Genomic DNA, 25,945 nt, shown 5'->3' with positions numbered 1-25,945 from the left:
AAGCCAGGATCTAGAGAGATCAAACAAATTGCTACAATCACACTGTGGCTAGAGTCATGCTTTGGATCCAGTAAAGAATAACCCAGTTTCTGCAAATGAAATTGTCCAACTGGAATAGACCCAGGAATCATTGCTACAGATGCTGGTAGGAAGTCCAGAAGATAGAATAGGTAATGATAACCAGAAAGTAAGCCAACAGATAACAGGTGGTAGTTTTACACATTAGTTGGTCTGCAGTTCACTGTTTAATAACTAGGTATCCTAACAGGGGAATAAAAAACTGGTGATATTCAGAAATCCAAGAGACAATTAATTAAACAGATATTGAGGACCACTATACTCCAGGGACTGAAGCGTTAGTGAGACAAGAGCAGACACAACGCAATTCCTAGCCTTGTAGGGCTTAGGAATTGGGCCAGCACAGGGCAAGCAACCAGAAAGTCTATTAACAGGGAATAAGGCCCTAGCTACTGGCTACTTAGACAAGCAAGCAGAGTTCTAGTTCTAGAAGTGTTGGAATACTGAGATGTTTTCCAAGATGAGGACGTGAGTGCAAAGGCCAAGGTAGAGATCTCGTTCTAATTAGAGTAAAGGATGTGTATCAGATATTAGGGACAAAGCATTAGCACATTTATTGAAACTGGATAGGTGGACATAAAGATGTGTATGCTGAGTTTTGGAGTTTATGGCTAACGATCCTTAAATTTTTTACGATTTTCTCAGAGGCTCACCTAAACAGAAATGAAGAGATTGAAAACATAACCAGTAGTTTATTATTGAAAACATGGAAGATGACTAAAGGAAGTGAATCATAGATACTGATGAGCAGCAGCAAATGATAAAAGGTAACCGAATGGGTAGGCAAAGAAATTAAGTTGTCACAGCTAGTAAATGGGTGATTCATAAGTGTAATATACAGTAATGAAAGTAGTAAAATTGGACTCTGTATTTCAGAAGTTATATAGTTAATAGCCTACAAAGGCTAGGCAGCAAACATAAATTAGGATGCAGGCTGTTTTGGACTGAATTGTGCTCCCTGAAAATTCACCCCCTTAAATCCCCATGTGACTGTGTTTGAAAATAGTATCTTCAAGAGGTAACTCAGGTGAAAAAGTTATAAGAATGGAACCCTAACCTGGTAAGACTAGTAGCCTTGTAGAATAAGGAAGAAAGACAGAGAGAGAGAAAGAGAGAGATCTGCATATACAAAGAAGAAAGGTGATGTGAAGACACAGCAAGAAGGTGGCAGTCTGCAAGTCAGGAAGAGAGCCCTCACCAGAAACTGAGCTTTTCAGCACCTTGACCGTGAACTTCTAGGCTCCACAGTTGTAAGAAAATAATATATATTTTTTAAGACACCCAGACTTTTGTATGTTATTATGGCTGCCCAAGGAGACTAACACACAGACCAAATTTAGTATAACAGGGCAAGCAGTAGAGAATACAATTGGGATTGATGGACAGAGCCTTGAAGTAGAGCACTAAAGCCCCTTCCAAAAGGAACAGATGCTACTGAGCTCCAGTGAATTGAGGTTGAGCTTGGTGGGAGGGAATAGGGAAATATATGTAAAAAAAAATGTGGTGGTAGACATTGATAGCTTCTTTTAGGTTAGGCAAAGCTCTGAAAGATTATCCTCAAACTGATCTCCAAGGTCCTCATTTGCCTTAGGCCAAAATGTTTTTTAAAATGAATGGAGATGATATACATGAAGTTCAGGGTAGGGCGAGGGGGGTAGTTGAGACAGTAATCCTTTCAAATTTGCAGACCACCTGGGGTGGAGGGTGGCTCATGGCCTTCAGCGGGTTCCTCACATGACTCTCTCCCTCATAACCTGCCAGAATTGACAATCTTCGAAGCCCTGGGGTCGAAGCTCTGATCTCTTAGTAGATGTCTCTGCCCTAAGCCTACTCTAGGATTCCTAGCTCAAACCAATTTAAAATATTTTGCGGTTTTGACTAGATAGTTCTCCAAAGTAGATATACAAATGGCCAAAGAGCACATGAAAAGATATTCAATATCACTAATCAGTAGGGAAGTGCAAATCAAAATCACAATGAGATACCATCTCATATTCATTATCATGGCCATTATATATGTAAAAAAGAAAATAACAAGTGATGGTGAAGGTGTAGAGAAATTGGAACTTCTGTACTCTGTTGGTGAAAGTGTAAAATGGTGTAACTGCAATGGAAAATAATATGGCAGTTCCCCTAAAAATCAAAACTAGAATTACCATATGATCAAATAATTTTACTTCTGGGTATAAACCCCAAATAATTGAAACCAAGTTCTCCAAGAGATATTTGTACAACTATGTTCACAGCGGTATTATTCCTAACAGCCGAAAGGTGGAAGCCACTCAACTTTCTCTCGGCAGATGGATGGCTAAATGAAATGTAGTATATACATATAGCACATTTATATGTATATAAGCATTATTTGGTCTTAAAAAGGAAGGAAATTCTGACACATGCTACAACATGAATGAACCTTGAGGACATTAAGCTAAGTAGAATAAGCCACTCACAAAACGATAAATGCTGTATAATTCCACTTGTATAAGGTACCTAGAGCAGTGAAATTCATAGAGCCCAAAAGTGAAATGGTAGTTGCCAGGGGCTGGGGTGGGGAGGAGAAAATGAGGAATTTTTAAATGGATATAGAGTTTCAGTTTTGCAAGATAAAAAGTTCTGGTGATGGCTGCACAACAATACGAATGTGCTTAATACCACTGAACAGTACTCTTAAAAATGATTAAGATGGCCAGGCACCATGGCTCACACCTATAATCTCAGCACTTTGGGAGGCCAAGGAGATGGATCACTTGAGGTCAGGAGTTCAAGACCAGCCTGGCCAACATGGCAAAACCCTGCCTTTACTAAAAATACAAAAATTAGCTGGGCATGGTAGCAGGTGCCTGTAATCCCAGCTATTCGGGAGGCTGAGGCATGAGAATCTCTTGAACCTTGGAGGTGGAGGTTGCAATGAGCTGAGATCATGCCACTGCACTCCAGCCTGGGCAACAGAGTGAGACTCTGTCTCAAAAATAAAATAATAAAATAAAAATAAGAGGATAAATTTTGTGTTACATGTACTTTGTCATTATTAAAAAATTATTTTGCAGGCTAACACCACATGAACCAAACATATTGGTGAGCCGGAACAGCCTACGAGTTGCCAGCTTACAACATTCAGGATTTACAACCTACAGGATCTACAATAGCTGAAATGGCCAATATAGGACCAATAGTAATGATTGAATTCAGCATGATGATCTTGAAGATATGAATAAATTCAGCAATATGATTTTTTTAAAGATGTTTGTCTATTACTCAGGCAGGAAAAGTTACTTCCCATTGAGGTTCAATATTGAAATCTTATTTAAATTTGTACGTTGTAAACTTTGATATAACAATTGACAGCATGACTGGCAAGGGAAAGAGGTATATCATAAAAGAAAGAAGAGCTTGTTGCTCAGATAAGGAATGAAAATAAATTTGAAAGCTTTAAGACCAAGATAGGAATTTGTAGAGTTAACAAAAATGAAATGAATTTATGAAAATACATAGGTTCTTACTGCTAGAAAATAAAAAAATAGAAGAAACAATTTTTAAAAATCTGGTCATTCACTATATGCCTGTATATATTATTTATACACATATATTTATATCTTGTTTATATATAAATTATATAGATGGTCTTTCATACTTACTCTAGATGGGTAACCCAGTGGTGAAATAAAACTTCTGTACACGAGAAGTCTGGAAACTGAGCTGAGGTTTCCTATTATTTCCCAGTGGACTAGTAGAGAGTACCTTCTTTCTCCTTTTACCAACAATCTCTAAGAAAAGGACAGTGTTTGAAAGCCTCCACTTTCATAGAGTTTTTCAGTATAGCCATTCTAATGCCAATACTCTCAAAGTGAAAGTGAACTAAACTAGTCAAACCAAACTATGCATCAGATAAGTGCTTATATAACCACAGAAAATGAATTCTGAGGGAATCTATAACAAATTAATTTGATTTCCAATGCTTCCTGGAATGCAGTCTAAAAACAAAAGAAACTGCCTAAGCATGTGAACTTTGATAGCTGTTTTTTGTTTGGATTAAATTTTAAATTGTGACTTTAGAACTTTTTTTTTGTATTGTTGGTAAAGCAAGTAACTAATTTGTTTCATTGAAGTCAACAATTTCAGTGTAAGAAAAAGGAGATGTAATAACGGAATCAATAGTTTAAATAGGAATGCTGCACTATTGGAAAGATTAACATAAATTTGTGGTGTTCCAGGGCTGGAAAACACTGTTTATAGCCCTGTTCACTGACATGGTCCAGGGCAAGGTCATTCTGTGATCTACTCTCGTGTTCAAGAGCACAGGACCTTTTAGAAAATGGTTGATTCCATGTATGGGCTGGAAAGTACAATGTGAAACTCTACTATCAGGTTGTGCCAGGAAGGAGGGAAGCTTTTGAAGATTAATGGTGTTATGTCAAAAGACCACAGAAACCAATTTAAGGTGTACTTGAGACAATTCGAGCACCAAAAGGAGGATAATAGTTTTGGTCAGTTGACACACTGTAAATCTGAAAAACTATTAGTTGATAATAATGTGCGAAAGAGAAAAAAATAACTGAAGTGTTGAGTCTTGTTATTCAATCATGTTAGTGTTATTAACTAATTTATTGTACGGCTGGAGTGTAGAAACAAAAAGTGTAAATGTGTCAGCCCAGTGCATTTTCTGACTCGAACGGAATATGAGTAGAATGATACCACAAGTTGTGACCTTAAATCAGACGTAAAACATTCAAATTAGATTGTGTATATATACATATTAGGTTGGTGCAAAAGTAATTGTGATCTTTGCCATTTAAAAGAAAAAAGGCAAAAACCACAATTACTTTTGCACCAATTTAATACATATATAAGCATATGTTCTAATATATTATTGGTAATATACAGTGATATATATTATATATTGATGTATTAATACACAATAATATACATTATATATTGATATATAATGATATATAATATATTATACTGATATATGTTCATATATCATGATTATTAATATATCATGACATATTAACATATATACATCACATTAATATATAATATACCATTATATATAAACATATATGATACATAAACATATATAATATATGATATATAACATATATACAACATATATGATATGATATTATATATCATTATATATTACCAATAATATATTAGTACATATACTGATACATATGTATTAGGTTGGTGCAAAAGTAATTTTGCTTTTTTGCTTTTTTGTATAGTTCTATAGTTCTAAGAATAAAAAAATTTCAAGAGTCATCAGGCCCAAAGGATTTAAAGTTACATTTCTCAGGAGCCCATCAAGGGCAAAGGCCTTCAGAATTAGAAGAGGAATCACGTTTCTATTACTTGAAGTTTTCCAATTTGAGTGAAAGAACTCTTACTAGACTAAAGAATTAGATCATACAGATAACCCAAATCCATGGGAGTAGGCTAACTGATCCTCTTAGAGTTGTGAAATCATTGGTGTAACAAAAATTGGGTTCAGCAACCATAGTAACAAATAGTATCCTTGCGAGGTAAATTTCTCTCAATAATGTCAATTAAAAGGTATGGGAACTGTTTTCTTCACATGAATTAGCATGTTTTTCAACCTGAGAATATTTACAACTAAGTACAGAAATGTTAAGAATGAAGCTCTGCCCTTCTGCACAGCAAAATAAACTACCATCAGAGTGAACAGGCAATCCACAGAACGGGAGAAAATTTTTGCAATCTACTCATCTGACAAAGGGCTAACATCCAGAATCTACAAAGAACTCAAACAAATTTACAAGAAAAAAACAAATAACCCCATCAACAAGTGGGCAAAGGATATGAACAGACACTTCTCAAAAGAAGACACTTATGCAGCCAACAGACACATGAAAAAATGCTCATCATCACTGGCCATCAGAGAAATGCAAATCAAAACCACAATGAGATACCATCTCACACCAGTTAGAATGGTGATCATTAAGAAGTCAGGAAACAACAGGTGCTGGAGAGGATGTGGAGAAATAAGAACACTTTTACACTGTTGGTGGGACTGTAAACTAGTTCAACCATTGTGGAAGATAGTGTGGCAATTCCTCAAGGATCTAGAACTAGAAATACCATTTGACCCAGGAATCCCATTACTGGGTATATACCCAAAGGATTATAAATCATGCTGCTATAAAGACACATGCACACATATGTTTATTGAGGCACTATTCACAATAGCAAAGACTTGGAACCAGCCCAAATGTCCATCAATGATAGACTGGATTAAGGAAATGTGGCACATACACACCATGGAATACTATTCAGCCATAAAAAATGATGAGTTCATGTCCTGTGTAGGGACATGGATGAAGCTGGAAACCATCATTCTCAGCAAACTATCACAAGGACAGAAAACCAAACACCGCATGTTCTCACTCATAGGTGAGAATTGAACAATGAGAACACTTGGACACAGAAAGGGGAACATCACACACTGGGGCCTGTTGTGGGATGGGGGGACGGGGGAGGGATAGCATTAGGAGAAATACCTAATGTAAATGACGAGTTAATGGGTGCAGCACACCAACATGGCACATGTATACATATGTAACAAACCTGCACGTTGTGCACATGTACCCTAGAACTTAAAGTATAATGATAATAAAAAAGAAAAAAAAGAAGGAAGCTCTGCCTTGTTGATATTTTATATGCTAATAATAAACATATTATTGGCCAGTGGAGTCACAGTTTTAAATAATTTGAAATGGCTATTTAAATAATTTGCAGTATTTAATTTATGACTTTCAGAAGTAATCATATACAGTTTTATCTCATCTAAGAAAACATTAGGTTTACATTATTTACAAGCATTGCTCATTGAATTTATAAGAATTATTGAAGACCCGGGAAAATTTTATTTCCTGTATTAGCCAATTGTAGTATTTAAAAGGCAAATTCTTGAGGTGATCCAACTGCTAAGTGTTCTTCTATCACAGAGTATCACTCCTCCCTATTGTCACTCCTATTCTGTTCCCCACACCTCACTACCTGATCTACCAATTGGGGGTCTGAGTGTTCAAAGGCCACCTAAACACTGCGGCTTATTTAGTTGCCTTGTTCACAGGCTCCTGCTGTATCCAGAAAAACTTCCCATGGCCTAATTCACTGCTCCCTGTCCTAGTCTTGTTATTTCATAAAGTGACACACTGGGGGATAACAATAATAACAGTAAGAGCAGGGTGCTTTGATTTTCTCAAATAACAGCATCTCATCATGTGTTCTGCTCCATTTTTTCTATTTATTTATTTATTTATTTATTTTATTATTTTTGAGACAGAGTCTTGCTCTGTCGCCCAGGCCAGAGTGCAGTGGTGCTACCTCAGCTCACTGCAACCTCCGCCTCCCAGGTTCAAACTCCTACCTCAGCCTCCCGGTAGCCGGGACTATAGGCATGTGCCACCATGCCTGGCTGATGTTTGTATTTCTGGTAGAGACGGTGTTTCACCATGTTGGCCAGGCTGGTCTTGAACTCCTGACCTCAGGTGATCCACCCATCTCAGCTTCCCAAAATGCTGGGATTACAGGCATGAGCCACTGTGCCCGGCCCATTTTTTCTATTTATAATGATACGGGACGTGGGCAGAGAAGTGCTGGGTAGAGAAGAATGGGGTCCCTGGAGAGGGTCCCACCCTTGGGCCTGTGCCCCATGGACCTACATGAGAATGGGGACTCCTGTTTTCATGTCCAAATGTTGCATTTTTCAAGACCACTCTGGTCCTTCATGCCCCCCAACCTATGCCCATATAAACCCGAGACCTTAGTGGGCACAGACACAAGCACAAGCAGCTGAATGTCAGAACTAGCAGACCAGTGATGATGGAACAACATGTCAGAGAAAGAGAGAGGAGGAAGGATGTCAGGATGCCCAGGAGAGTTCAGCCAGGGGCAGTTGGAGAAGAGTCTGGCCACTGGGAGGCCCGATTCTAGGGGAAAACCACCTTCCCACTCCACCCCCACCTTCCGGCTCCCCATCCATCTCAATGAGAGCCACCTCCACCATTCAATAAAAACTCGCACTCATCCTTTGAGCCCACGTGTAATCTGATTCTCCTGGTACACTGGGCAAGAACTCTGGGTGTTCTCAGGATGACAGCCTCACCCTGGCCCCCTGCCCTTGCAATAAGGCAGAGGGTCCATTGAGCTGATTAACACACAAGTCATCTGCAGATGGCAAATCTAAAAGAACTTGGTAATACACACCCACAAGCGCTTCAGGAGTCACAGATAGCTCCTCTGAGAGGCTGCCGTGGGTCCAGCCTCTGCACCTGCCCATCTGCGTGTTCTCCCTGGGGATTTGAGCTGTGGGGAAACCAAGCAGACGACACCTCACAGACTAATTCTGAGGGGAATCAGAGAACTCTTCCATTTCAATAACATTTATAAAGCAGGGAGGCCAGTACTATACAGGGCTCCATTGGGTGGGTAGGGGTTCGCACTCATTTAGAAAATGACCACAGGTGACCTTTGAACAATGCGGGTTTGAACTGCACGAATCCACTTATACGTGAATTTTCTTCACCTATGCCACATCCGAGATAGCAAGATCAAGCCCTCCTCTTCCTCCTCCTCCTTTCAGCCTACTCAATATTAACATGATCAGGATAAAGATCTTTACCACGATCCACTTCCACTTAAGGAATAGTATATATATTTTGTCTTCCTTATGGTTTCCCTAATAACATTTTCTGTTCTGTAGCCTAATTTATTGTAAGAATACAGTACTTAATACATATAATGTACAAAATATGTATTAATTGACTATGTTATTAGTAAGGCTTCAGGCCAATAGTAGCTATTAGGAATTAAGTTTTCGGAGGAGTCAAAAGTTGTACGTGGATTTTCAACTGGGAGAGGGATTAGCTCCTCTAACCCCTGCATTGTTCAAGAGTCAACTGTATCTGACTTTTCCATCAAAGGGGTTATGCCCATGTCCTGGTTGTTCCATATCTGCTCTTTGGATGGGCTAAGGGTTTCCAAGTAGTATTAGTGTCAAAAATAAATTGCTCTAGAAATAGATTTCTTTCGGGGGTCATAGACTCAGATCAAGGTTCTGATATTATAGAACATACTATGTACATGTATGTAAAATCCTAAATGTCAAATAATAACCTCATATTTTTTCCCATTCTCATTCCCTTTGCCACTCTGGCAAAGTAAGAAGAGGAAACTATGACATTAAGGAAACACTAAGTAATTTTTCAGTGAATGAGGGTGCAAGTTGCTGAGACCTTCCAATGATCAATACATGTGAGAAGCCATTCTGCATTCTGCAGGCTTCAGACCACTGAAATCATCAGGAACAATGCAAAAAGCTTCCAGCTTATATTCTGGCTATTTCTCTCCAAAGCTGAGAACACGGTAATGCCATTTACAAAGACTTGTTCTGGCTACGCTTCCTTTTCTCTATACATACGGGCTACCAGTTCAATAATATATTTTACACCAATGAATTCTTTCCAGCTGGAGATGGTCTGTGTAAAGGAATTTTGGACTAAAACTGCCTTATATCTGGATGGACTGTGCCCTGTGAAATTCTCTCAATCCCATTGCTGAACCGTGCTTAAGATCACTGTTAAGTATGCTCCTGTCTCATTGTTAAGGCTTCCTGCATGTTAACCAGGGACCTGTAAATTCTAGGCCTTAATTACATCAGAGTAATCATGGAAACAAGGGGAATTTCTATAATTTACAGATACCACTGAAGAGTTGAAAAGCTCAGAAAGGGACTCAGTTTTTACCACTTTGTGGCAGCCTCAGATTTAAAATGGGAAAACGCAATTGCCTCGGGCCATTAGCCACTGGCTAAGGGAAGTCCACAACATAATCTTTTTTTTTGAGAACGGAGTTTCACTCTTGTCACCAAGGCTGGAGTGCAATGGCGCGATCTCGGCTCACTGCAACCTCCGCCTCTTGGGTTCAAGCATTTCTCCTGCCTCAGCCTCTGGAGTAGTTGGGATTACAGGTGCCCACCACCATGCCTGGCTAATTTTTGTATTTTTAGCAGAGATGGGGTTTCACCATGTTGGTCAGGCTGGTCTCGAACTCCTGACCTCAGGTGATCCACCCGCCTCAGCCTCCCAAAGTGTTGGGATTATAGGTGTGAGCCACAACATAATCTTAAAGATCTGGGAGAGGAGGGACAAGCAACCTCAGGGCCACAGCTTCGAACTAAAAAAACACTCAGTTAATTTTGTGGCTGCCAGTACAAAGGTCCTCCTTTCTTGTCTCTCTCCATCCTACTCTCCATCTGCTTGTAGACCACCTCTCATATTCGTCCTTCTCTAACTCTTCCTCTATCTTTTGATGACATGGTTGTTCCTTCTTTTTCATATTTTCCTCTCCACCCATGGTTATATAAGTCACTATGAAGTCCTTTCCTTCCAGCTACCGCCATTTTGACCCTTCTGCCCATTCCCAGGATGCTTGTAAAAATTCTCTGCTTGAGGTTGTTTGGACCACCCAGTTTCTGCCAACCCAGGCTGCAGATCAGTGTGAGATCCGGTTGTGGTTAAAACTTCAGAGGGCTTTTCCCCCTTTGTTAAGGATAGAATTCAGACAGCTACTTCTTCTTGTAGACGTCTGAGGGTGTAGAATGAAAGTGTTATTTCTAGTTCACCCTTATTTTGAGGACAAGTCCTGGCAAAGATTCTTTGTGCGGCCAAACTTCAGTCAGACTTCTGAACTTTTCCTCAGGCCTGTCTGTACACTTTCTTATAAAATCTAGTTTTAGCAAAGAACGCTACTAAGTCAGTTTAGCAAGAACCCTCCCACCCCCAACATCTGATCATTCTTGATCATATCCCTCATCCTCCACCTACGTCCTGGGGTAATGTCAGATCACATGAACAGCCTTCCACAGACATCCTGGCAGGTGGTTTTAGCCAGAATCCTCCTTATCCCTGATGTTTTCTCTTCTTAATTTTCCACCCACAGACCCTTACCTTGCTCCTTGGCTATAAATTCCCACTTGCCCAGGCTGTATTCAGAATTGGGCCCAATCTCTCTCTTCCACTGAAAAATCCCATTGCAGGGGGGCTTGTATCTTTCATAGTGGTCCTTAGTAAAGTCTGCCTTACCATGCTTTCACAAGCGTCATTGAATAATTTTTCCTTTGGCATCCTTGCTTTGGAGGAAAGTGTTTCCTATTATTTTCCTCACTTTGCGTGGCCTTGTCTCCTGTATTTGTCTCCACTTCAGGACTTATCTCCTGTACTTGCAGAGCTGTGACAAAGTGAGGATTAACTTTCCAGGATTCAATTAATGCCTTTATGCTGAAGGTCATCACACGTTAAAGTGCTCCTCTGCTCTCTGGGTTATTACACTCCTTGTTGTACTGGGAGTAATAGCATCTTCTGCCAACCTGGATATTGAGGACTGTATCACATGGTGAGTCTCCATCCCTTCAATATTGGTAGTAATACTAATTTCTCCCTCCCTGGATATAAGAAACAGTATCAGAGGTGTGGTGTAGACCCCTTGCAATATTGGGAGTACCATCACCTCTCCCCATGTGTTTACTAGGGACAAAATCACAGGGTGAGTGTACACTTCCTACGTTATTGGGAGTAATATCATCCACAAACCCCCTGGATAGCAGGAACCACATGACAGAAGGGGTGTACAGCCCCCACGATATTGGGAGTAATATCAGCCTCTTCCCTGCTGCATATTAGGACAAAATAAAGGGGGGGGGGCACTTTACAGCCCTGCGCTATTGGGAGTGATGTTACTCTCTTCTCCCTGTACATTAGGAACTATATCACGGGGGGCTGTACACCTCCTGCGATATTGAGATTAATGTTCTCCTCTTCCCCACTGAATATTAGGAATAATATCACAGAAGGGTGTATGCCCCCTGCGATAAGACGAGTAATATCATTGGCTCCTTCCCTGGATATTAGGAACAATTTCACAAGGTGTGTACACCCCCTGCGCTATTAGGAGTAATATTATTCTCTCTTCCCCTGGACATTAGAAAGAATATCACAGGCGGAGTGTACACCCCACCTCCTGAGATATTGGGGGTAATATCATCCTCTTTTAACCTGGGTATTAGGAGCAATATCACAGGGGGCGTGTACACTTCCTTCGATACTGGGAGTAATATCATCCTCTCTCCCCATAAGTAGTAGGAAAAATATCAAAGAAGGTGTGTATATCACTTGCGATATTGAGAGTAATAGAATCCTCCCCTCACCTGGATATTAGAAATAATATCATGGGGGGGTGTACACAGCCTGGAATATTGGGAGTAATATTATTTTCTACCCCCATGGATGTTGAGAACAATATCACAAGGGCGGTGTACACCGTCTGCGATAATGGGAGTAATATCATCTTCACTCCCCCTGGATATTAGGAACAATAGCACAGGCAGATTACACACCCACTGCAACATTGGGAGTAATATCATCCTTTCCCCCCGGATATTAGGAACAATATGTCATGGGAGGTGTACAGCCCCTTCCATTTTGGGAGTAATATCAATTTCTTCATTGCTGGAAATAAAAAACAATATAACAGGTGTGGTGTACACACCCTGTGATATTGCCAGTAATAGAGACTCCCCTCCCCCACGGGATATTAGGAACAATATCAAAAAGGGCTGTATGCAGCGATATTGGGATTAATATCATGCTCTCCCCCCTGGATATTAGGAACAATATCCAAGAAAGGGTGTCCACCCCTTGCGATATTGACAGTAATTTCATCCTCTCCCTCCGTGGATTTTAAGAATAATACCACAGAGTTGGTGTACACGCACTGCAATACTGTAATGTCATCCTTTTCCCCCTGGATATTAAAAACAATATCACTGAGGTGGGGTACACCCCCCACGATATGGCCAGCAATATCATCGTCTCCCCCACTGGATATTAGGAACAATATCACAGGGGTGTGTACACCTCCTGCGCTATTGGGAGTAATATCATTCTCTCTTTTTCTGGATATTAGGAATAATATCACAGGTGGGGTGTACAACTCCTGCGGTATTGGCGGTAATGTCATCCTCTCCCAACCTGGATATTCAAAACAAAATAACAGGGGGGTGTACACCTCCTGCGATATTGGTAGTAACATCATTCTCTCCCCCACCTGATATTACAAAACAATATCCCAAGAAGGGTGTACATCCTCTGAGATATTGAGAGTATTATCATCCTCTCCCCAACTAAATAAGAGGAACAGTGTTGGTGGGGGGGGTGCACACCCCCTGCGATATTGGGAGTAATATCCTCTCCCTCCCTGGATGTTAGAAACAATATCAAAGGGGTCGTGTACACCCCGTGTGATATTGGGAGTAATATGATTCTAATCCCCCCAGGATATTAGGAAGAATATTATGGAGGGCGTGTACACCCTCTGCCATATTGTGAGTCATATCATTTCTCTTCCCCTGGATATTAGGAACAATATCACAGGGGCTGTGTCTCCTGTGATATTTAAATTAATATCATCCTCTCCCCCACTGAATATTAAAAACAATCTCACAGGGGTGGACAACAGGGGTGTTGTCCACCCCTGTGATATGGGCAGTAATATCATTGTCTCCCCCCCTAAATCTTAAGAACAGTATCACAAGAGGGGTGTATAACCCCCAGCGATATTGGGAGTAATATCATCCTCTCTACCTTTGGATATAAGGAACAATATCCCAGGGGGAGAGTACAACCTCTTCCATATGTGGAGTAATAACATCCCTTCCCTTCTGGACATTAAGAACAATATCACTGGGTGGGTGTTCAGCCCCTGCGATACTGGGAGTAATATCATCCTCTCCCCCTCTCGGTATTAGGAACAATATCCCAAGGTGGGTGTACATCCCCTGCGATATTGGGCATAATATCATCGTCTGCCAACGTGGTTATTGGGAACAATGTATGGGAGTAATATCATCCTCTCCCCCCAGATTGTAGGAACAACATCGAAAGGGTTTTACCACTTGTGTGATATTGGCAGTAATATCATCCTCTCCCCACCTAGATATTAGGAACTATATCACATGAGGCTGTACACTTCTTGCAATACTGGGAGGAATATCATCCTCTCCCATCATGGATATTAAGAACAATATCACGGGGAGGTGTACACCCCCTGCGATGTTGAGAGTGATATTATGCTCTCCCCTTCTGGATATTAGGAATAACATCACAGGAGGTGTGTACAACCCCTGCGATATTAGTAGTAATGCCATCTTTTCCCCCCTGAATATAAGAAACAATATCACAGGAAGAGGTACACCCCCTGAGATATTGGGAGTAATATCATTCTCTCCCACTCCGGATATTCAGAACAATATAACGGGGGTGGGACGGCGTGTATACCCCTGCGATATTGGGAGTCATATCTTCCTCTCCACCGCTGGCTATTAGGAACGACGTCACAGAAGGGGTGTACACCCCCTGGTATATTGGGAGTAATATCACCCTCTCTGTCCCTGGATATTAGGAACAATATCACTAAGGAGTGTACACCTCCTGTGGTACTAGGACTACTATCATCCTCTCGCCCCCTGGATATTAGGAACAATATCACAGGGGTGGTGTACACCTCCTGCGAATTTGGGGGGAATATCATCCTCTCCACCTTTGGATATTAGAGACAATATCACAGGAGGGGTCTACGCCCCCTGCAATATTGGGAGTAATATCATCCTCTCCCCCCCTGCATATCAGAAACAACATCACAGAAGGGATGTACACCCACTGCGATATTTGGAGCGATGTCATCCTCTACTCGCTGGCTATTAGGAACAACACAGGTGGTGTACCCCTTCTGCGATATTGGGAGTTACAGCATCGTCTCCCTCTGATATGAGGAATAATAATATTTATTAATATTAATAACCAATATCAATTATTAGTATTAATAAAATGATGCTAATAATATCAGTCATTACTGTTACTAATTAAAGTGCTTGCAATTAAATTAATGTTAATTATTAATATTAATAAGAATGATTAACATTAGTAATCAATATTGACAATAGCAATGGTAAATAAAAGCTTAGCAATTGATATTGATTAATAACAACTATTAATATTAATAATTAATAATACCATTATGTTAGAAATCAGTATTTGTTACTATTAATAATTATTACTATTAATAATTATTAATTATTAATAATTAACAATTAATAATGACATTATCACTATTATCACTTCTAATACCGCACAGGATCTACACCCAACTGTGATAGACCCTGTGCGGTATTAGAAGGGAGGGAGAACATGCTATTAGTTTCAATATCGCAGTAGGTGCACACCCACCCTGTGATATTGATTCTAATATCCATGGGTCAGAGTATGACATTGCTCCCAATAGAGCAGGGGGTGTCCAGCCACTCGGTGATATTGCTCCTAATATTCACAAAAGAAGAGAATGATATCACTCCCCATAGCGCAGGGAGTGTACACCTCTTCTGTGATACGGTTCCTAGTATCCGGGGGGGAGAGGATGATAATCCTTCAAGTATCACAGGATGTGTACAGCCACCCTGTGATATTGTTCCTAATATCCAGGAAGGGAGAGGATGATGTTACACCCCACATAGCAGGAGGTGTACACCCACCCTGGGATATTGTTCCTAATGTCCACGGAGGAGAGAGGCTGATATTACTCCTGATATCGCAGGGGGTGTACATCCACCCTGTGATACTGTTCTTAATATTCAAAGGCCCAGAGGTTGATATTATTCCCAACATCGCAGAAAGTGTGCAACCTAGTGTGATATTGTTCCTAATATCCAGAAGGGGAGAAGATGATATTACTCCCCATATCACAGGAGGTGTGCAGCCACTCTGTGATTTTTTTTAATAAGCAGGGCAGAAGAAGATAATATTATTCTCAATATCGCAAGGAATGTACAACCCCCTGTGAGATTGTCCTTAATATTCAAAGACAGAGGGGATGATATTACTCCCAATATTGCAGAAAATGTACACCCCCCAGTGACATTGTTCCCATGATCCAGCAGAGAAGAGGATGATATTACTTTCAATATCACAGAACATGTACACGCACCCAGTGATATTGTTCCTAATTTCAAGGTGGGAGAGGATGATATGACACCTAATATCGCAGAGAGTAAAAACACACCTGTGATATTGTTCTGAATATCAAGGGTGGGGAGAGGACGATATTACTGGCAATACTGCAGAGGGCATACACCTGTCTGGAAATAGTTCGTAATTTCAAGAGGGGAAGATGATATTACTTGCAATATCATAAACAAGCTGTCGGTCCACCGTGGATCGTAATATCAAAAGGAAGAGAGGGGGTTGATATTACTCCCCATCTTGTAGGGAGTGCCCATCCCCCTGCGATGTGGATTGTAACATCCAGGGGGCAAGATGGGGATGATATTACTCCCCATATTGAGGGAATGTCTACCCCACTGCGATGTGGATCACAATATCCAGGGGAGGAGAGGGGGGTGATATCACTGCCCATATTCTCTTATGATCTCATGCCTCCTGCCCAGCCCAGAGATGAGACTTTCCTTACCTAATGAGGAAAGGACAGTCTCTTCAACAAATAGTGCTGGAAAAACTGGATACCCACATGTGGAAGAATAAAAATTGACCCTCATCACACAACATACACAAAAATCAACTCAAAGTGGATTAAAGACTTAGATGTATGACCTGAAAATGTTACAGTATAGAAGAAAATATGAGGGAAACCCTATGATGTTGATCTGGGCAGTGATTTTTCGGATATGACCCCAAAGGCACAGGCAACAAAAGCAAAAATAAAGAAATGGGATTATGTCAAAGTAAAAAGCTTCTGCCCAAGCAAGGAAGTAATCAACAGAATGAAGAGACAACCCATGGAATGGGAGAAAATATTTCGAAACCATATATCTTATCTGATAAGTGGTCAATATCCAAAATATATAAGGAAATCAAATGACTCAATAACAATAAAACAAATAACCTGATTTACAAATGGGCAAAGGATCTGGGTAGATATTTCTCCAAAGAAGACATGGAAATGGCCAATTGCTAAGAAAGTAGATTTTAAGTGTTCTTTTTACAAAAAAAATTATAAGTATTTGAGATAGGGCTTTGTTAAATAGCTGAATTTGGCCCATCAACAATATATAAATATATCAAAACATGTCGTATACTATAAATATATACAATTTTTACTTCTCATTTAAGATAAACAAATTTTTAAAAATGAAACAAACAAAAATATTTGACAATTCCGGAATGAATGACTGAGATAAAATGTAGTGAGCTGATCATCTTGAAAGGTCATTACAATTGATTGAATTATTTTGGCTGTTGTGGAATATTTTCCACGTGGCCTTGTTTGGAAGCAGGGTTATAAATAAGGTCATCCTTTCCTGATTTTAGGGATGCAAAATCAAACTTAGTATTTTAAAATTTTGTTTTGAGTTGGGCTTCCACTGGTAGAAAAATAAATGAGAACTTAAATCCATTATTTAGAATTGAAAAAACAGATTTTTAAACAAAATAATTTGTCTACCTGTGCTGTGGTGGAAAAGTTTGGGTGTCTGTGACAGTGTTTCTTTTATCAAGTGAAAAAACTTCAACCTAGACTGGGCTAATTTTTCATTTGGTAATATGGCCATATCGGGGAAGCAATCATTTCCAGATCTTAACTGGCATTTTAATTACTAACTTTTACATTTCACATGTTTAATGGAATCTGGAAAAGGAGACACAGATTTTAGTCTTCTTGGCTTGTTTGTGGGTGTAGAACAATCTTAACTCAGATATCGGGGAAGTCAATGGGCCGTGTAGACAGGATCTTCTGGGGAGCTGATTGTTCATGCACTGCAAAACTCTCTTCCAATTATTGAAATCAACTTTTTTCCAATCCCTCAAAGCAAGGAAGATTCTGAGGCCTTTGAAAGCAATTTTTCATTTTATTTCTTTGCAAACTGACACATCTCGATGTTTACTATGTAACAGAAGAGCTGATTTAAAGCAGTATGCTGCTAAACCTAGCTCTCTCCCTACCTCTCCCTGCCTCTGCCACCCTGGATCCTGTGGCCCTCAGTACTGTTCTGTGCCATATGTTAGAATCCCAGAATGGCATTCTAAATAGGAGACAGGCGGCAGAGTAGTAAAAACTGAGTGAATTTATGATTCAACTGAGAAGATTCTCTCTCCAGTATTCTTTTCCCCAGTAAAGTGATTGTACTGTTTCCTTTGTAAATTTGGTCACTTGGAAAGTTCTAAGGATTGAGCAAATTGCTTTTAAAGAATCTCCATTTTCTACATATGCATGTCACCTACTCAAAATCTTATTCCTCAGTTTAAATTGTTTTCTAACAAATATGTTATACTTCCCTCAGCAATCCCTCAACTGTAAGAAAAATGCATTTTTTTCTTCTAGTGATAAATAGTAAGTTCACTGCATTTCTTAGAATAGAAACATTGATAATTGATAACCTCCACACATGTCCCCAGGCCTCATGTCTGTATTATTACTAATATGGAAAGACTGTGTGTGTGTGTATGTGTGTGTGTGTATGTGTCCATAATAAAAGAGAAATCTATTGTGCTAATGAGAGTTTCCAATCAACAAGTTTTGCCTTGTGAATTACAGTTTTAAAGTACTTTTGATTATTAAATTTATTGCTATTTAAAATCCATATTTAGGAACCTTGCTATTAATACTAGAACTTTAGTTACAGCCTCAAGTTTGAGCCCCTCCCAAAAAATCTCATCTCCTCGAGCCTGCTAAAGTGTATAAAATATGTTCAGAAAAATACATCTTGGCCAGCCATGGAGTGGAATGGAGAGCTGGTGGAATGTCTGGCTGAGAGGAGAGGTCCAAGACAGTGCCTTTCCTGGTCACAAGGTCAAGGTCAATATGGCTCACATGGGTGATGCCATTTTCTTCTTGTTCTCATAACATCCAGAAGATGTGCTGGCTGATCAGCAGTTTTGCAGAACTGCTACATTGGTTCTCAGGGAATGCTCTAGAATATATTTACATAACTTGAGAAAAATATCTTGAGCATATGCTGTACGGCCAGTACTGTGCCTCAGCCCTCTTAGTGTCTAGATGTGCACTGGAGTTACAGTCTCATGGTTAAAAGTTGTTTTGTATTTCAGTCTCTTCTGCCACCTGGTTTTTAAAATGTTTTCCTTTTTGAGACAATCACAATTACCTGTATATGTAAATTTTATTGTTAAAGATGAGTACTGATCTTTTGACTTTATTTTGGGTCATAGGCTTGCAAAGCTTTACTTAAGACTTCAGTAAGTAAAGGCCCATGAATGATTTGTAGAATCACTGAAATAATAGTAAGACTCTACCTCTCAGAAGATGAGACAGAGTCTTAGAGAAGTTTATTATTAAATTAGACTTTTTTTTTTTTTTTTTGAGATGATGTCTCACCCTGTTGCCCAGGCTGGAATACAACGGCACGATCTTGGCTCACTGCAATCTCCATCTCCCGGGTTCAAGCAATTCTCCTGCCTCAGCCTCCCAAGTAGCTGGGATTACAGGTATGTGCCACCCCACCGGCTAATTTTCATATTTTTAGTAGAGATGGGGGTTTTGCCATGTTGGTCAGGCTGGTCTCGAACTTCTGACCTCCAGGTGCTCTGCCCGCTTTGTCCTCCCAAAGTGCTGGAATTCCAGGCATGAGCCATTGTGCCCAGCCAACAGTTGTGTTTTTAACTGGAATTTTATACTCTAATTTCTGATAAGAATTTTTATTTGGGGTGTATTATGATATTTGAATATCTGATATCTTGTGGGTATGGAGATTGCAGATGATTTACCAGATTTGCAGAGCAAGTAATAGAGGACAGTTTATTCTTTCTTAGTTTTCACTTGCTCTTCTTCCACATGCGTTAGCCACTGTTAGCTCCACTCCAGATGAGATAGAGCTTCTTTTCTGTCTGAGCATGAATTTGCTAGGAGCCATGAGATACGTTTTTTTCTTAGGTCACACGGTTATTAAATAAATATTCACTGAGTTTAATTTATGAACAATGAAAGTAAAACCAGACATGATTCATCCCCAAAAGATGAGCACATGTGAAACAGTGGGGAATGCATCATCTTTCAGGTTACCAGTGTATGGTGGCACTACAGGATCAAGGTTATGTATTATAGACAATAAGTAAGGCAGACATATCTGAGCTGATTCTAAGATTAGAATCTGGTGATGTGTTAATTGAACACTTGGCAATTGCTTTCTTAGTTTACCCATTCAGATTACTTATCCAATTGAGGACATGAAGATAGAAAAGATTGGTGGCTTTATTATATGTTACACTGATGCTTTGGGTTAGAGAGCAAGGGTTGTATAAAATATTTTAAAATGCGGATGGATAATTTTTATACCAGTTAGGATGGCTACATTAGAGAACCCAAGGCAATGTCTGCCATTACCTTTACAACACACACTGATTTTTTGTGTACCTTGTCATTACGTAAGCTCCCTACAGGGCTGTGGTAAGTCATGGACAGGGTTAAGGAGAAGGGTACATGTCGAGAAACTAAATCACATTTGGAGAGGAGATGTAACAAAGGTAGCGTTCAGAGGTTTACTGGTAACAATTCCAAATTTGGAATGAAAAAGTTACTCTTTGTTCAGCGTTCGAGTTGGGAGTTTGCCCTGCAAAAGACAGTCAACCACTGACTTCACTGGAATGTACTTGGAAAGGGAAGAACTTAAACCAGGCATGAACAGGAGAAGAAAGCCAGGTTTTCTGGAAACATCGCCAAAACCCAACAATTTCTCAGAATTTTCAGAGGCGCCAGGGCGGGTGTTTGCATTTCAATGGAAAAAGTTCTGAAAGCGACTTTCCAGCGGTGACGATCTACCCACAGGAGAACATGCCTCTCGCAAAGGATCTCCTTCATCCCTCTCCAGAAGAGGAGAAGAGGAAACGCAAGAAGAAATGCCTGGTGCAGAGCCCCAATTCCTACTTCATGGATGTGAAATGCCCAGGATGCTATAAAATCACCACGGTCTTTAGCCATGCACAAACGGTAGTTTTGTGTGTTGGCTGCTCCACTGTCCTCTGCCAGCCTACAGGAGGAAAAGCAAGGCTTACAGAAGGTTGTTCCTTCAGGAGGAAGCAGCACTAAAAGCACTCTGAATCAAGATGATTGGGAAACCATCTCAATAAACACATTTTGGATAAAAAAAAAAAAGTTCTGAAAGCTCTGGAAACTATTCTCAGTTTTACTTTCTCATTGAAAGGCAAAAACCATGGCTGTAAATAAGAGACAGAAGCACTTGCTATGGCTTTGTTAAGAGTTAAGAAAAGGGACCTCTGGAAAATTTGATTTGTCCAATCCTTTGCCACAGAGCCAAGACAAAGTGGTCCAAGTCATAATGGCAAATAGAAAATAAAAGTACTTCCTCTCTGAGAGAAGAAATAGAAGTAGCAGTTTTTATGGGGGCCCTGGGGTGGGTGTGGGCATTAACTATCTTCAATTTCAAACCTCTTGAGTTTAAGGTGCCTTCGAGAGCTGGAGGTAGATAGCAGGACTGAAAAGCTGGGTATAGATTCAGGAGTTGTTGGCTGGTGGAGGTAGCTGGATTCATGGGCCTTGATGGCATTGCCCAGGGAGTCATTTATAATATTACTCTTAATAATGTATCTTTTGTGATTTACCTTGAATCTAGATAGAAGTGCAGTTATATTTCTTCACACCATCAAGGAGACCTAATTGTCTCCAGTCACCGATAAGATAAATGATGGGAGAGGGTGGGGTGCTCAAAAGTCAGTCTTTTCTGGGGACACAGGTCAGTGTGTCTCTCCCAGGTCCCTCTGTGCCACAGCTACTCCTCTTAAATCTTGATTCAAGGGCTTCAGAAGCTTATGGCATAGTTATGAGAGGGGTGAAGACTGTGACTGCATTTCCAACAGACCCTGAGGACAATTGGGAAGAATGTGAGTACGGAGTCCTAATATCCAGTGTCATCTGCCCCATCTCACTCTCCATCCTTACCCTTTGCCCTTCCACCTTCAGTTATTCATTAAACACCTGTTTTCTGAGAATGAACTGCGCTCCAGGCACTGGGCTGTGTGTTGGTGGTATAGCTAGCAAGACAGATTTGGTCCCTGATCTTATGGGGCATCCTTGGGGTCAGGGTGGGGTAGGGAGATACAAATAAGAAAACCAAGAATTATACTTATGGAAGATAATGAGATGGAGAAAAAACTTGGTGCATGAAAGTGCAAGAAAAAATTTGGCGCAGGAAAGCATGAAAGAGGAATCCTGGCTCGCAGGTGAGGGAGGGTATCTGGGAGAAACTGAGCCAGGCAGAATCATTTCCGTTTCCTGTCTCTGTGACTTATTTCCTCTCTCTTGAATATTCTTCTCCATTTTGTTTGCCTAGTTAATAGACCAGGGCATGGAGCAAGCTGGTTTAATCACTGCATCAAACAGAAGAGTAGATACAGATAAGCTCATTTTACAGATTAAGAACCTGAGCTCAGAGAATTTAAATAATGTGCCAAGTTAATACAGCTATTGCCGGAGCTGGTGTCTCAAATCTCTGTCTTAGTCATGTCTGGCTTTTTTCAGCTGCATCATATATCAAGCAATCTATTTCTTGTTTAATGTCCGTTAAATGAACTGATGTCAGGAAAGCACCAGGCATATGCCTGTTACAAGAGAGTATGGTGGTTAAGAACATGGATTTTTGAGTCAGACAGAACTGGTTATGTGTCCTCCTCTGTCGTTTTCTCTCTGGGTGACCTTGGTTATCTTGTTTTGTTTTTCTGAGCTTCAGTTTCCTTATCTGGAAAATGAAGATAATAACAGCATCTACCTTGTTGGATTATAGGAAATGCCTGTAGAGATTCCTTAATGTAAATGTGTTCTCCATAAATATTAGATATTTTTATTGATTTAGGCACTGAATATTTTTGAGCAATTTCTATATGATAAGCAGTTTTTAGGTAAGTATTTGGTTTTTTTCTGCTTTTTTCATCTCTTTCTCCTCTTCCTTCTCTCTCACAACATGTAGCAAAGTTAAATGTTCAATGGCAATGAAAACGAGTGAGAAAAAAGAGAAGGATAAGACAATTGAGAGATAGAAATGGGAAAGAGAAAAGATAAACTTAAGTGGAGACAAAGGCAAAGAAAGAAAACAGAAGAAAAGAAATCACAATTATGGGTCAGAGGAAGGAACAGTGAACACTTGAGGAGAATGGGTAAAGAGAGAAACTACTGAATTACAGTCTTCTCCAAGCTATGAGCTTTCAAATATTTAAACTGCTTCAACACAAAACAGCTGTTTCTGTTGTGAGGCTATTCAAGTTGATTCAACAAGCTAATTTCCATGGTCCTCTTGGATGCAAGGATTGAAACTATGATTTTATTTGCCACTTCTTTGCATTTTTGGATTTAATTCCTTTTTTTATTTCTGCTTGAAGCCAAACAAGCTCAAAATATGAGGACTAAGGACGTAACACAATGTGAATGTCAAGGAGAAGTTTCTATTGGAAATAGTGCTCTGGTTTGACAAAACCATCAGAAGCTGAAAACTGACATAACCTTAATGTATGTAAGTAGATAAGGCTGCTCCCCAAGGGGTTCAATATGCTGTTATAGATTTATCATTCTATCTTCCTTCCAAGTTTTGAAGGAAAAATGAGATGATTCTTCTGTTTGCAAATTTACAGATAAATAAATCAAGATAGACTTGTGTAAAAACTTGCCCAAGGTGACTCTGTTAAATGAATGGAGAAGTCAGGAATGTAGTCCAGTTCTCTAATTCTAACCCGGTAAACATTAGTTAGCAGAGTATCTTCTTTTTTAAAGAAACTCAAAACCTTAAGGAGGAGCTGACACTTGATAAATGAAACACATTCAAAATGTTTGGCCCTCACTAGTTTATTTCTTAGGTTTGTGTCTGTACATATTAAATGTGGACAGCAATAGCAAAAACCAATAAATTATATTTGGCAGGAAAGAAGTAGAATAAGTTGGTGTTTTCACTATTAGGATTTATACATTTCATTGGATTTTAGATATCTAATAGATTTGGGATATGGCTCTTTAATATTTCCATGTATTTAGTTGTCCGAAATTAGTATTGGTCAGCCAGCCTCCCCTCCCCTTGCATTTCAGGTTAATGCCAACAGTAATGTGTGTGTCCAAGAGGGTTATGGAGGAGCAATGGAGGGGTGCACCCTGACTCTGACACCTTGTTCTGAAGTATACAGTTGCTAGACAGAGTTCTTCCTCTTGTTCTCTGGAATGTGGTGAAGAGGAAGGAACCAGCTGTCTTGGGCTGCAATTTCAAAACGTCAAGTTTTCTTTTTATGCGTGTGTGTGTGTGTTTGTGTGTGTGTGCGTGTGTGTGTGTTATGGCCATGGATTGGCAAGAAAAAGATTTTCACAGGTGAAGGGAGGGCCTGCCCCTCCACACCTGTGGGCGTTTCTGGTTGGGTGGGATGAGAGACTGAGAAAATAAAGAGACACAGAGACAAAGTATAGAGAAAGAAAAGTGGGCCCAGGGGACCAGTGCTCAGCATATGGAGGACCCGTGCCAGCACCAGTCTCTGAGTTCCCTCAGTATTTTTTGATCATTGTCTCTACCATCTCGGAGAGGGGGATGTGGCAGGACAATAGGGTAATAGTGGGGAGAGGGTCAGTAGGAAAACATGTGAACAAATGTCTCTGTATCATAAACAAGTTAAAGAAAAACGTGCCGTGCTTTGATGTGCACATACATAAACATCTCATTGTATTAAAGAGCAGTATTGCCGCCAGCATATCTCGCCTCCGGCCCTAAGGCAGTTTTCTCCTGTCTCAGTAGATGGAATAGACAATTGAGTTTCACACCGAGACATTCCATTGCCCAGGGATGAGCAGGAGACAGATGCCTTCCTCTTATCTCAGCTGCAAAGAGGCCTTCCTCTTTTACTAATCCTCCTCAGCACAGACCCTTTATGGGTGTCGGGCTGGGGGACAGTCAGGTCTTTCCCTTCCCACGAGGCCATATTTCAGACTATCACACGGGGAGAAACCTTGGACAATACCTGGCTTTCCTAGGCAGAGGTCCCTGTGGCCTTCTGCAGTGTTTTGTGTCCCTGGGTACTTGAGATTAGGGAGTGGTGATGACTTTTAACAAGGAAGCAAAGCACATCCTGCATAGCCCTAAATCCATTAAATCTTGAGTCCACACAGCACATGTTTCTGCCAGCACAGGTTTGGGGGTAGGGCTACAGATTAACAGCATCTCAAGGCAGAAGAATTTTTCTTAGTATAGAACAAAATGGAGTCTTTTATGTCTACTTCTTTCTACATAGACACAGTAACAGTCTGATCTCTTTTTCTTTCCCCACACACAGGCAACGAGGATGGGTCCATAAGATGACACTGGAATAGAGGATTGGCTTGGGTGCACCAGGAGGCCAGAGACATGAGTCATCCCTGGAGATGGGAGTTGGGACACTCCCCTGGGATGGAGACTGGACGTGCAAGAGAGAAGAAAGTTGTTGTGAGGTCAGGAGCATGGTGGCTGGATAGATCTTCAAAGTATGAAGAGCATTAGCTTTTGGGTCAGATCGCCCAGGTCTTCCACCTATTAATTGGGTGATTTTAGGACAATGTCATCATTTGTGGCTCCCTAGAATCAGACCTTAAGTCAAGGGGTTGAGAGCAAGTTATTAACTGAGTGTTGATTCCAGGAAACACTGGCCGGAGAGTAGGGAACTGAGAAAGGAAAGGCACAGAATATAGGGAGGATTATCGAGCAAGTTAGCACAGTGGGAATAGGAGCTGAATTCTACTGAGGAGCCCTCAGAGCAAATGTGGAACATATCTTCCCAGAGTTATCCACACAATCCTATTGAGAGACGAGAGAGGC

General features: G+C 40.3%; 1 protein-coding gene across 1 annotated transcript; it reads left to right on the top strand.

Annotated features, from left to right (window-relative positions):
- Positions 1-20,946: 20,946 nt before the first annotated feature.
- Positions 20,947-21,201, top strand: LOC116456958 (small ribosomal subunit protein eS27-like). The gene has a single exon (XM_032135859.2). The coding sequence runs from the start codon at positions 20,947-20,949 to the stop codon at positions 21,199-21,201; it is 255 nt and encodes an 84-aa protein (XP_031991750.1).
- Positions 21,202-25,945: the final 4,744 nt, after the last annotated feature.

The sequence above is a fragment of the Hylobates moloch genome, unplaced genomic scaffold, assembly GCF_009828535.3.
Source record: "Hylobates moloch isolate HMO894 unplaced genomic scaffold, HMol_V3 SCAFFOLD_17, whole genome shotgun sequence".
Classification (NCBI taxonomy): Eukaryota; Metazoa; Chordata; class Mammalia; order Primates; family Hylobatidae; genus Hylobates; species Hylobates moloch.
Note: the sequence above shows the minus strand (reverse complement) of the source record. Positions and strands in the feature narration are given on the sequence as shown.